The sequence below is a fragment of the Tursiops truncatus genome, chromosome 14 (genome assembly GCF_011762595.2).
Source record: "Tursiops truncatus isolate mTurTru1 chromosome 14, mTurTru1.mat.Y, whole genome shotgun sequence".
Classification (NCBI taxonomy): Eukaryota; Metazoa; Chordata; class Mammalia; order Artiodactyla; family Delphinidae; genus Tursiops; species Tursiops truncatus.
In genome coordinates, this window is record NC_047047.1 from 1,598,585 (window position 1) to 1,610,723 (window position 12,139).

Below are 12,139 nucleotides of genomic sequence, written 5' to 3' on the forward strand. Positions count from 1 at the left end.
TAAAAAATTAAAGTGATCATCCTAAATAAAAATAAATAAAACCAAAATCAAAATCATGGGGGAATCTCCTGGCAGTCCAGTGGTTAGGACTCCTTGGTTTCACTGCCTAGGGCCCAGGTTCCATCCCTGGTTGGGCAACTAAGATCTCACAGGCCTTGTGGTGTGGCCACAAAATAAATAAATGAAATTAAAAAATAAAAATCATGGAATCATAGGGTCCGAGGAGCTCAGGACACTCCCTGCTCTAGACACTTCTTTGCAGAAATCATAGATTTAACCCAAACTCAAGACGTTAATGATGAGGAAACTAAGACTCCCAGACAAAGAGCAATTTGTCCCAGGCTGGTGTGCTCTGGCCGTCTACCCAGGGGTCTCTCTCTGCCTCCAAAGGTAGTGTCACCTGGCATTCTCCTTGGATACTGCTGGGGTGGGGCTGGAGTTTGGGGAGGGCGGAGGGCTGGGCGTCCTGCCTGGTGGCCGGTCCAGGTGTGGGCACCATCCTCAGGGAGGGGCTTAACAAGTTTCCTGTGACTCAATGACGCTCCACAGCTAATGGGCAGACCTGGGATTGGGAAGGTTGCATTAGAATCACAAAGTCACAGCATTTGTGCTGAGTGGTTCGAAAGCTGTAACCAATTACTGCCTTATTGCTCGTTGTGTTGTTCTTCTTGGAGGTTTACAACAAGGCTGAAGAAGGGTATTCGATTAAGTATAGCAAAAGAACCTGACATTCCCAGAGGCGAGAGGCGCTGCCGGCCGCTCTGTTTCTCCCGGGCGGCTGCTTCGCACTAGCTACCTATTTTACGTTTGGTAGTGTATATATGTCCATGCCACTCGCTCACTTCGTCCCAGCTTACCCTTCCCCCTCCCCGTGTCCTCAAGTCCATGCTCTACGTCTGCATCTTTATTCCTGTCCTGTCCCTAGGTTCTTCGGAACCTTTTTTCTTAGATTCCGTATATATGTGTTAGCATACGGTATTTGTTTTTCTCTTTCTGACTTACTTCACTCTGTATGACAGACTCTAGGTCCATCCACCTCACTACAAATAACTCAATTTCGTTTCTTTTTGTGGCTGAGTAATATTCCACTGTTTATACGGGCCACATCTTCTTTATCCATTCATCTGTCGGTGGACACTTAGGTCGCTTCCATGTCCTGGCTATTGTAAATAGAGCTGCAATGAACGTTGGGGTACATGACTCTTTTTGAATTATGGTATATGATATGCCTAGGGTATATGCCCAGTAGTGGGATTGCTGGGTGGTATGGTAGCTCTACTTTTAGTTTTTTAAGGAACCTCCATACTGCTCTCCATAGTGGCTGTGTCAATTTACATTCCCACCCACAGTGCAAGAGGGTTCCCTTTCCTCCACACCCTCTCCAGCATTTATTGTTTGTAGATTTTTTGTTGATGGCCATTCTGACCGGTGTGAGGTGATACCTCACTGTAGTTTGGATTTGCATTTCTCTAATGATTAGTGATGTTGAGCATCCTTCCATGTGTTTGTTGGCCATCTGCACGTCTTCTTTGGAGAAATGTCTGTTTAGGTGTTCTGCCCATTTTTGGATTGAGTTGTTTTTTTGATATTGAGCTGCATGTAAACTCCTTAATTTTAAAAGAAAGATGTTCCAGCTGATCAGAAGGAAAAAGGCACGGGGTCTGGACTTCATCGGTGTTTAGGGGACTAATCGTTGTCGCTGCCACTATTCCAGCTACAGAAGCCGAGAGAACAGTCAGCTTTCAGAGGGAAGCGGTAAAGAACTCCAAACACCTGCCCATCCCCGAGTCCGCCCCGAGCGCTCGGATTGGGGTCTGAAGCACGCCGCCCACGGCGGCCCACGAGTAGCGCTTGGGACCGCGCACGCGCACTCGCCGCCCGCCGGGGCCGCCGCACTGCGCCTGCGGGGCGGGGCGTGGCGGGCGTGGCGCATGCGCGCGGGCCCCGCCGGCAGGAAGCGGGCGCGGGGCGGGGCCTTCGGGCCGCCCCCGCCTCAGCCGCTCAAGTAGCCCAGCGGCCGCAGCGCGCGGCCCGGGATGCTGAGCCAGGCGCTCCTGCGCCTCGCGTCCGCCGTCAGCCGCAGGAGGATGAAGCTGCTGTTGGGCATCGCGCTGCTCGCCTACGTGGCCTGTGAGTGCGCCGGCTATTCCTTCCCGCCCGCGGCCTGCTCTCTCTCTCCCTCCCTCCCTCCCGCTCTGCGCGCGCGGCCGCCGACCGGACAGGAGGCGCGGACCCTCGGCCCGGCTGCCCCGCCGCCCGCGGGGCTGCGGGCAGCGGTTCCCGGGCGTGCCGCGTCGCCGGGCTGGACTAGGGGGTGCGAATGCTGTCGCCCGGCAGAGACCCCGCGCCGGCTGCCTGCTCTTCGGAAAATTACTCCGCGTTTGGCTGCAGGGGAGCCCAGTGTCGCCGGACCCCGCCGGCCGCGGCCGAGCCCAGGGGTCCGACGCCCGGGGGTCCCCGCGCCCGGGGTCTTGGCGCCCAGGTTTCTGGACGCCCGGGGGTGCCCCCGCCCAGGTGTCCGCGCCCGGGGTCCTGGCGCCTAGGTGTTCGGATGCCCAGGGGTCTCTTCGCCCAGGAAAGGAGGGTGCGGGTGCCGGTCGGCCCAGCACGGAGGCGCAGCGCTGGGGATCCCGGCGCCGCTTCTCGTGTGGTTCTCCCGTCATCACTCACCGCGGCTGCCGGACCTAGGGCAGGAGGGGCACTTTTCAGGCAGAGGGTAGACCCTGTGGCTTCTTAGAGGCAGAAGCTGTCCCTTTAAAAAAAAAATTTCGATGGGAATGTATTTTCATTGCTGTTATTAATACTTCCCCAAGTACCAAAATTGGACCAGGTGAGCTCGTTTGAATCCTAGCCACGGGAGTGATACACGCTGAAACGAAACACCTGCTCACCTGTTGAGTTACCAAGATCTGACTCCCGAGGTGAGGGAGGCTCGGCAAAGTGATTTCAGTTGAGCTCCAGGACGATACGGGTGATTGAGACCCAGCCTGTCTGCTGCAGCCCAGCTGGGGGCAGTTAGTTGGGAGTAGTCTTCGAAGGAGGAAGAGCTAGTCTGAAGCGTGTGTCAGTCTTGAGTGAGACAGCCGAGAACCCAGGGGAAAGACCGCTTGAAGTTGTCTGACTGTGGTTAGGACAGTAATTATATCTAAATTGGCTGCGAGCTTCCCCATAGGTGCGTGAGCCTGTTTCATTGTCTCCTGTAACTATTTCAACAATCCTAGGAAATAGGTACTATCGTTATTCCCATTCTAGAGGTGAGTCTGTTAAGGCTAAGAGAAATCGGGCAGATTTACTGATGACCACACAGATGATAACCTATGGAGACCAAGACCAGAGCCCGGCTTGCCGGGGAGCTGGGGCGAGAACCCAGGTGTGCAGGAAGCTCCCTGTGGATTTTGGGTCTTCTGAAGGTAGGGGGTTGTGGGATGTCATTCACAGTTCTGTAGACCAGGAAATTCTCCTGAGCCCGTACCTTTGCCTGTCCAGCCCTTATTGCTGCTTGTCTCTGCTTAGTCCCAGGGGACCCCAAGGAGTGCAAAACACCTGGGCAGTGTTTCTCAGACTCCTCTGTGTGTCAGAGTCACCTGGAGAGTTTTCAGAACACAGGTTGCCACCTCCCCCCTCAAGTTTCTCATTCAGTAGGTCTGGGGTGTGGCCCAGCCATTTGCATTTCTAATAGCTTCACCTCAGATGCTGTTGGTGTGGTCCGGGGACGCCACTTTAGAACCTGTGGCCTAAGCAGGTGAGTTGAGTTGGCCACGAATTAGATGCTCACCCAAATGAGGGTTAAATTACGAACAGGTAGGAAGGAAGGGAGGGAATGCACAGGGGCTTGTGCTGGTAAGTGAAGTGTGTGTAGGAGTGACTAGGCAGGCGGCGGGGGGGTGGGTTCCCCAGGAGCAGCATGTGCAGAGGTCCTGTGGCAGCCAAGAGCAGGGCGTGTCCTCAGAATGTGGAGAACTGCGGTGTGGCTGGAGTATGGACACGAAGCAGCTATGAGGCTGCCCTGGCAGGCGGGTTGGAGCAGGCAGGCCTGGCGGAGGCCTCGTGCCAGCTCCCGACACGGGGGAATTTAGCTGTGAGGTTTTAGACTAGGGTGGAGGCAGTGCTGGTAACAAGCCGGGTTGGTAAGTCCCGGGCACTTCGCAGGGAAAAGCATGACATTGTGGCTCCCGACTGACGGCGTCCGAGGACGTTGAAGGTGTCCGTGAGCCATGATGCCTGTGACGTCCAGTCTCTGCTCTCCTTGTTAATAATCTTTCCCTTTTGTTTGAGAAAACGCCCCTGCTCCCAGATGACACACAGCGCCTTCTGGAAATGCTCTTGTGCCCGTGCGGGTCCAGCCTCCTTGCTCGCACATAATTCTTCAGGCCCAGGGGCTGAGTGTGGGCCAGCTTGCACTGCACTGAGGTTCTTCTCCATGCATGTGTTTTCTTTTCGGTAATGGGGATTTCAGCCCTTGTAGCACTTAGATCAGTGCTGTTAGCCCCTCAGAAGAGCCTAGAGGTCTGAAAGTCATGCCAACCTGCTAGGTAGATCCCTAGGCAGAGACTCAGCTGGAATTACTTTTAGTGTTTTTGACAGGCTAGAGTTTAAAAAGTCAAATAGCCTTTGCCGGGTTTGTTGGTGTCCCCAGGCACTGTTTTCCTCTACCCAGAGGCAAGCACTTCACTTCTTTGAGCCGAGGATTTTGGTGTTTGTCCTTGTGCGTAGAATTCTAGATACTACCTAGTGGCTTTCTTCTTTGGAAGATTGTTTATTCTCCTTTCCCCCACCGACCCACGCAGGTGCGGTGTGATTTTAAGTAGCTCAGCACTTAGTGTTTACGCGCATGACTACATGTTGTTCACCTGAGCACTTAGTGTTTACGCGCATGACTAAATGTTGTTCACCTGAGCCCTGTGAACTCCGCTTTTTTTTTTCCCGGAGCTAATGACTCCACTCTCAGGCCCTATACTTGTTGGACTGCAAGCTTTGTCGCTCATGTCTTTCTCCCCCAAGACGCTGAGCAGCCTCCCGAGCTCCCTGAGGAGGGGCCTTCGGACCTCGTGCCCCTGGCCTCAGCCCCTCAGCCCCGTTGGCCTGGAGATCCTGTCCCCCGACGGCCACCGCCTCATTTCAGCTGGAGGTCACGGGAGGAGCATTGGCAGGCGTTGGCCGTGTCTTTGTCTTCACATTTAATTGACAGGTGGGTGGTGAGGCTCCATCCCTTCCGGGTCCTGGTGCCGAGGCTCAAGCCGGCTCCCGTCTCTCTGTGACTTGGTTTCTCCCGGGAGATCCCAGGCCCTGCCCTTTTCCTGCCCCTGGCGCCATCCTCCACGGCACACCTCGGCTCGGCCCCTCCGCACTCGGGTGTGCCCCGAGTGTGCATTTGTGGACGTGCGGTTGATAACTGGCCTCCTTCAGGACCGCCGTGCTGGGCATGTGGAGCCCCTCCCAGAGTGAGGCCTCCGTGCCGCAGGGGGGTCGGGGCACCTGCGTACCCGCCCGCCCAGGGATGCGCGCCCGGCTGGTGACGTGTGCGCACGTGCCGGGTGCTTCCAAGCCTGGCCGCCCAGGAGCCTCGCTCTGCGGTTCTGGGAACCTTCCGAACTGTCCTTTGGAGCGGTACCCTGCGGGGGTGCGGTGGCCTGGTCTGCTCCTCTTCCTTTCGTCTCTTCTGTCATTGTAGACTTTGGTCCTACTTTTTGGAAATTTTGTCGTCTAACTCTTTTAGTGAGAACATTTATGTTTGCTATCATTTTTTGTTTAGGAGCGTTCTCTTTCTCCCCGAATTTAAAAAACCAGAGTGTGGTCTTTGTGTCAGGGTCTCCTCTGAACGGTGGTTGTTTGCTCACTTTTCTTCCCCTGGAGAGTCTCTTCCCCCGGTGGCTTCCTTTCTCCTTGGAGGCTTTCCCGGGACGCTGGGCCGTCTGCTCTGTTTGCACGATCGATCCTGGGCAGGTGGGGGCCCCCCCGGCTGCCCCATGGACCTCAGCTGCCTCACTGGTTGGTGGAGCGTTCAGCATCCTCCGGGCGGCGGTGCTGGCTCTCCCGGGCATCCCAGGGACCCGGGGCAGGGCTGCGGGGCTGAGTCGTACCCTGATCGTCCCCCGGCTGACGGGGCCCCGTGCCGCAGACCCTCTGCCCTCCCCTCTGCAGAGACGGACCGGGCGGGGCTGGAGCCGGCGGGGTGCAGCGGGCAGGGCCCTTCTCCAGCCTCCTCTGCGCGACCCGCCCCCGCTCCCCGTCTCTTGGTTCCTCTGCCCGCTTCATTCTTCTTCCCCTCCCGAAAGCGCTTGTCCCCATCCCCCTGTGCGCCCTGGTTTATACCCGAAACAGCAGAACAAAGGTGAAGCTTGCTTTCTGACGTTTCAGAGGCACTCCTTCAGCTCTGGAAAACGCGAGTTGTGACAGTAACAGTGCTCATTTAGGTTTGGGTGTGCCCTGGGTTTTGTTGGGAGGGCACCGTATTTGTGGTGCTTTCCTATCCTGTCCCTGTTATTCCACCAAAAAGATGCTAAATCACCCCTGAAAACCACATGCGAGCATGTTTTACATGTGTTAGCTCTGCACGTGTGATAACAGACGTCATGCTTCTCTGAGCTGGGAGTTCTGTGAGAGCAGTTTTCCCCTTGGTCTGATTAGCCCTGCGTAATTGGCGATCGTTAAGTCACTAAGCAGACAGGTGCTGGTGATGCCAGTGGACTCCTGGGGGAAAAGGGGAAAAAAGGGGAAAACAGGTGAACTTGTGTAAGTGGTGCTTCCAGATTCCCCTGAGCCCAGGGGTCACTACGCTTGTTACCGCAAGTTCCCAGGGTCCCCCCAGGCCCAGAAATAGGAGCCTAGAATCTCCCCCCACCTTCTTGGTGGCCGGGAGGGGCAACCTGGAAATTGTTTTGACCCTCGACATCTACTGTAAGAATTTCCACACCTGATTTCTATCGTATTGAAAAAATAATTCAGCAAGCACCTAAATAACCCTCGGCCTACATATGCCAGTTCTTTTTTCCCCCTCATTTGCTCATTCTTTTCATTTTTACATATGTTTCTTTGTTGAAATATTTGAAAGTTGTAGACATCGTAATACTTCGTGTTTAAATACTTCACGTGTCTCCTAAGATCTGCATTTTCTATGTAATCTGATCACCATTATCATAGTCTAAAATTTAACAATAAATAGTATCATCTGATATGCAGTCCATATTTGAATTCCCTCCGCCCGCCCCCATGGTACCATAAATGTCCTTATAGCCTTTTCTGCTTTTTTTTTAATCTAGGATCCCGTCAGGGTTTACACATCGCTGTTATGCCTCTAACTCTTGTTTTTTCATGACATTTACCTTTTAAAAGCACAGGCTGGTTGTCCTTTAGAAACGTCCAACCTTCTGGACTTACCTGATTGTTTCCTCAGGATTAAATTCAGGTAAATATTTTTATGATAACGCTGGTCGATTTGCATCACATCAGGCTTGTCCACTACCAGTGCTGAGTTTGATGCCGGGAGGGGCTGGCTGCCGGCCACTTGACTGCCGGGATCCACGTTCCCAGGACCCAGCCAGGGGATCTCGGAGACTTGCAAGCCAGCGCGCTCAGCATCCATTACCAGTCCTCGCCTGGATCGGTTTTATGTTGGGATCACAAAAGCGGCAACTTCCTAATCCTGTAAATCCTCCTCTGTTTATTAACTGGCGTTCTTGCGGACAGAGGGACCGAGGCCTGCCCCTTCCCTCCTTCCCTCCTTCCCTCCTTCCCTCCTTCCCTCCTTCCCTCCTTCCCTCCTTCCCTCCTTCCCTCCTTCCCTCCTTCCCTCCTTCCCTCCTTCCCTCCTTCCCTCCTTCCCTCCTTCCCTCCTTCCCTCCTTCCCTCCTTCCCTCCTTCCCTCCTTCCCTCCTTCCCTCCTTCCCTCCTTCCCTCCTTCCCTCCTTCCCTCCTTCCCTCCTTCCCTCCTTCCCTCCTTCCCTCCTTCCCTCCTTCCCTCCTTCCCTCCCTCCGTCTTTCTCTCTGTTAGCTTTCTGGGGGCTGCTGTAATAAATTGCTAGGAACTAGGCGGCTTTAAAACAAGGGAAATTGATTCTCCCACGATTCTGGGGGCTGGAGTCAGAAGTCGAGGTGTCGGCAGGGCCGCCGTGGTCCCCTCAAGGCGCCTTCAGGCTGCGGGTGCTTCATTCCCGGTGCTGGTCCGGTGGCCCCTTCCCTGCTGTCTGTCAGGTCCCTCCGTCCTTATAAGGTCACTGGTCACGGGTTCGAGGGCTCAGCTGGATAATCTAAGGTGGCCTTTTGGTCTCAAGATCCTTGATTACACCTGCTAAGACCCTTTTTCCAAGTAAGGTCAGTTTCCCAGGTTCTCGGAATTAGGATGTGAACATATTTTGAGGACCACCATCAATTTATGCCCCTCTTTTTTTTTTTTTTAAAGTCACTATGGACTAGAGGCTCTATCTTTGAGCACTTCCTTGATCTCCAGATGCTCCAGGCTCATCTTGTGTTTTCTGTGCCCCAAACCTGGAATCAGCCATTTCTACAAGGAGCCCTGCTTCCTCTCAGTGGAGAGTATGGGTTAGAACTCAGGGTCTGAGCACTCACCGAGGTGTCCTTGCTTCCAGCGTTCGCAGTGGACAGAGCCAGGACAGGTGCGAATTCTTTCCAGTTGAGTTTATGCCGATGCCCCCAGTTTAAATCATAACGGGGTTCTTCCTCCCCTGCCCACTTCCCATATTGCTATTTCCTCCCTCCCACTATGAAAATATTGTTTCTGACATCAGGAAAAACTCATTTGCTCTCTACTGCCAGCCATGCCGGTTTCAGAATCATTGCCTCGTTTCCAGTACCAACGACAAGCTTAAGAAAATTCAGAATTTCTCTGTAGTTCTTTTTGTCCTTAGAATCTGTCTTACTCAGGGTGTACAGTTATTGTGTTGAAAAGCTCCATGAAACATGTTTTTCTATGCCTGATACAAGTCAGGTTTATTTTTCTGTTTGTGCTCCGTTTATTTTAGGATTTCTCTTTTCTTTCTGATTGTTAAAGTGTGTAAGCCATTTCCATGGTTCAGAAGTCAAACTGAATAAAAAGCTATGTGCAGACGTGTCTTGCTGCAATCCCTGGCCTCCACCCTCTTCCCACTGTCATTAGTCCATTTTATGCATCGTTGGTTTCTTTCTGCAAATCCAGGCATTAGGCTGTGTGTATATACACACCTGCTACTCATCGTTACCAGAAGGTAGTGAATCACATGGACGGTTCGCCCTCTTTTCCTTTCCTGCACAGTATTCCCTGGAAGGCTCTGGTATCGGCGTGCGGAGCTCACCTTTGCTCTGTGTATCTCCTGTGTGTGTGCCCTGCATTCTCCGTGGCCAGGCTCCTGAGCAAGGCGTTTTCCTTGTTTCAGACACTCTGCTCTTGGAAACACTGCTGCCGCGAGTAAGCTTGTGCGTGTGGTCCCCCGAGCCATGCCCCAGAACACCCCCGTCAGAGCTTGTGGACAGCTCACCAGGCAGAAGTGGTGTCTCCTTTAGTGTGCATCCTCTTCCTAGGAGTGACGTCAAGCATCTTTCCAAGGGTTAAAGGATGCTAATGTATCTTTTTCCGAGAACTGTTCAGCTTTTGCCCATTTTTCTGTTGAGTTTTTGGTCATCTTTCCCCTCATTTTTAAGAGCTCTTAACACATCGGGGGTGTTAATTGTCCTCTGTGAGGTAAGCTGCAGCTGTTTTCTCGTGCCTCGAGTGGTTCCCAGGAAGATATCTGTGGTCTTGGTCCCCGTTCCTGGCGCAGAGCTCCTAAAACCGTTGGGGTTTCCTGAGCCATAGGGGTGTCTTCTGTTGTTCCTAAGATGCCCCTTTTGATCACCCTGAGTTTTTGCTTGGGGGTGACTCAGGGTGGGCCCTAGATTGGCTTGGAACGGGGCAGGTCACTGTCAGCCTCACCCCGCCACCTCCGGAAGCTTTGTAAAAAGTCGTCGACAGTGAGGTGTGGCGCGCTCCTCGGTGGGTGAGGAGCTGGGAGGGTGCTGCCTGGAGAGGCCGTGGAGGCTCTGGTCCCTCTGAGAGTATCCATTCGTCTGTTCCTGAGCTGCGTCCTTCCTGATAAACCGGCTGTCGTAAGGAGACTGTCTCTGAGTCCTGTGAGTCTTTCTAGCAAATTATCAAACCCAAGGAGGGGGTCGTGGAGCCCTGACTTGCAGCCAGTTGGTTGTGAGAAGCACAGGTGGCCCCGGGCCTGGTGGTGGTGAAGTGTGCCGTCCTGTGGGCCTGAGCCCCTCACCTGCGGGGTCTGCGCTCAGGGCAGCTCGTTGGCGTCCAGGGGGCCGGAGCGCTGGTTGGTGGTGTGGAAACCCCGCACCCTGGGGTCAGCTGTGTTCTGGGGGTGGAAACAGATCTTAGGACGATTTTTCCGTTTCCCCATGTGGTTCTTAAGAACGTGGTCCAGGTGTTTGGAGGGAGGTGAGGGGCCTGGGCTGTGAGGGGCGCGGCGCCCTGGAGGCCCGGGGGTCAGCGGGTGGAGAGGTGCACGGGTTTGGACCCCGGAGCCCAGGACGGAGGTGACAGGTGCAGGGACTGGGGGCCCTCGGGGCCAGGAGGCAAGGCTGGAGATCTGCCCGGGTGGGAACCCTTCAGCGAGAGGAGCTGCTGTTGGAGGAGAGCCGTGCAGCTGAGGAGCCAGGATGTGATCCACCTGCCCCAGATGTTCAGACTCGGGGCTAAGCGCCGCCTGTGTTGCCCCCCGGGCCTGTGGCTGGGTGTCGCTCGCAGCTCTGCACCCTCCCTGGACTCCTGCCTGCCGGGCGTGGGCTGGCAGGTGTGAGCCTGGTGGGGCGGGGGGAGCCCTGCTGCGGGGACGGAGCCCTGGGGGGCGGGGGGCGGGCGGGGTGTCCCGTGGGACTGGCTTTGAGGGGGGCACCCCGCAGAACCCCGCACGCTGGAACTTCCGTGTGTGCATGCACGTCTCCCTTCCTCGTCTTCCGTTTCCTGCCTTTGTCTGTGTGGGATGAACATAATACAGTACGTGTAATACGCGTGGGGCGCGATCACCGGAGGGGGCGATGGGAGTGATGTGGAGACTTGGAATCCGGAGCAGGGGCAGGACGGGGACGAGTCACCTGGAGAGAAGGTAGGAGTGTCACGTGGGAGGGCAGACATGGAAGCGCAGCCACGCGGGGCCTGCGCTGGCCGGAGCCTGACGAGGGGGCCGGACCGGGGCCGTGGGCTCGAGGGACTCGCTGGGGCAGGAGCGCGAGGGTCTGCCGGCCACCTGGGGGGAGGGGCGCCCAGAGCTGTGCCCATCACAGAGGGAGAGGCGGCAGGGCTCTTGTGACATCGGTTTGGTTTCTTAGTTTAGTTTTTATTTTATATTGAAGTACAATTGATTTACAGTATTGTGTTAGTTTCAGGTGTACAGCAAAGTGATTCAGTTATACGTATACATATATCCTTTTCAGATTCTTTTCCATTGTAGGTTATTACAAGATATCGAATATAGTCCCCTGTGCTATGTGGTAGGTCCTTGTTGGTTACCGATTTTGTATACAGTAGCGTGTATATGTTCATCCCAAACTCCTAATTTATCCCTCCCCTCTTCCCCCTTTGGTAACTAAGTTTATTTTGTATGTCTGAGAGTCTGTTTTGTAAAGAAGTTGTTTAACGGTTGTCTTAGAACACGGAGCCTTCGGAGGCCTTGAGCAGGGAGGGGAACAGGTGGGCTCTCAGCTTGCGGGGAGATCGGCCGGAGCACTTGTTAAACCCCGGTGGCTCCCCACCCCCTGAGTTTCTGATTGGGGAGCCCTGCCGGGGCCTGAGAATCTGCATTTCCGACGGGCTTCCGGGGAAACGCTGTGTAGCTCTGGTCTGAATGAGCCTCTGCCCTGTCTACCTCGAGGGTCCCGGGGGCTGGGCGCTGTCCCCTCTCCGGGCTCCTCCAACAGCGGGAGTCCTCGAGATGACAGTTGAGTTTGGGGTCTCTACTGCCTGACCGGCTTGGGGATCTCATGGGTCAGCCTGCACTTTGCAAGTGTGGTGCTGCCCTACCTGGACGGACCTGGACGGACCTAACACTTCGGCTCCCCTGCAGACCTTAGGGAACTTATTTCAGACTTTCTCCCTGCGGGCTGTGGAAATTGCAGTGATACCAGAGCCTAGAAAGGCCTTCCTTGTGTTTCTCAGACT

At 54.8% G+C, this 12,139-nt stretch overlaps 1 protein-coding gene across 14 annotated transcripts in view; it reads left to right on the forward strand.

The window, feature by feature from the left end:
• Positions 1-1,972: 1,972 nt before the first annotated feature.
• UXS1 (UDP-glucuronate decarboxylase 1) overlaps positions 1,973-12,139 on the forward strand; it is a 73,939-nt gene continuing 63,772 nt past the window's right edge. For 4 of the 14 annotated variants that reach the window (XR_012325568.1, XR_012325567.1, XM_073790938.1 and 1 more), the window contains exon 1: positions 1,973-2,130. Coding sequence is in view for 9 of the 14 variants with exons in the window: in XM_073790938.1 (XP_073647039.1) it covers positions 2,037-2,130 (94 nt within the window). In the remaining 5 variants the exon portion in view is untranslated. Of the gene's footprint in view, positions 2,131-5,001; positions 5,189-10,983; positions 11,088-12,139 lie in introns of those variants that run through there. The other 10 variants (XM_073790936.1, XM_073790939.1, XM_073790946.1 and 7 more) reach the window with 6 other exon arrangements.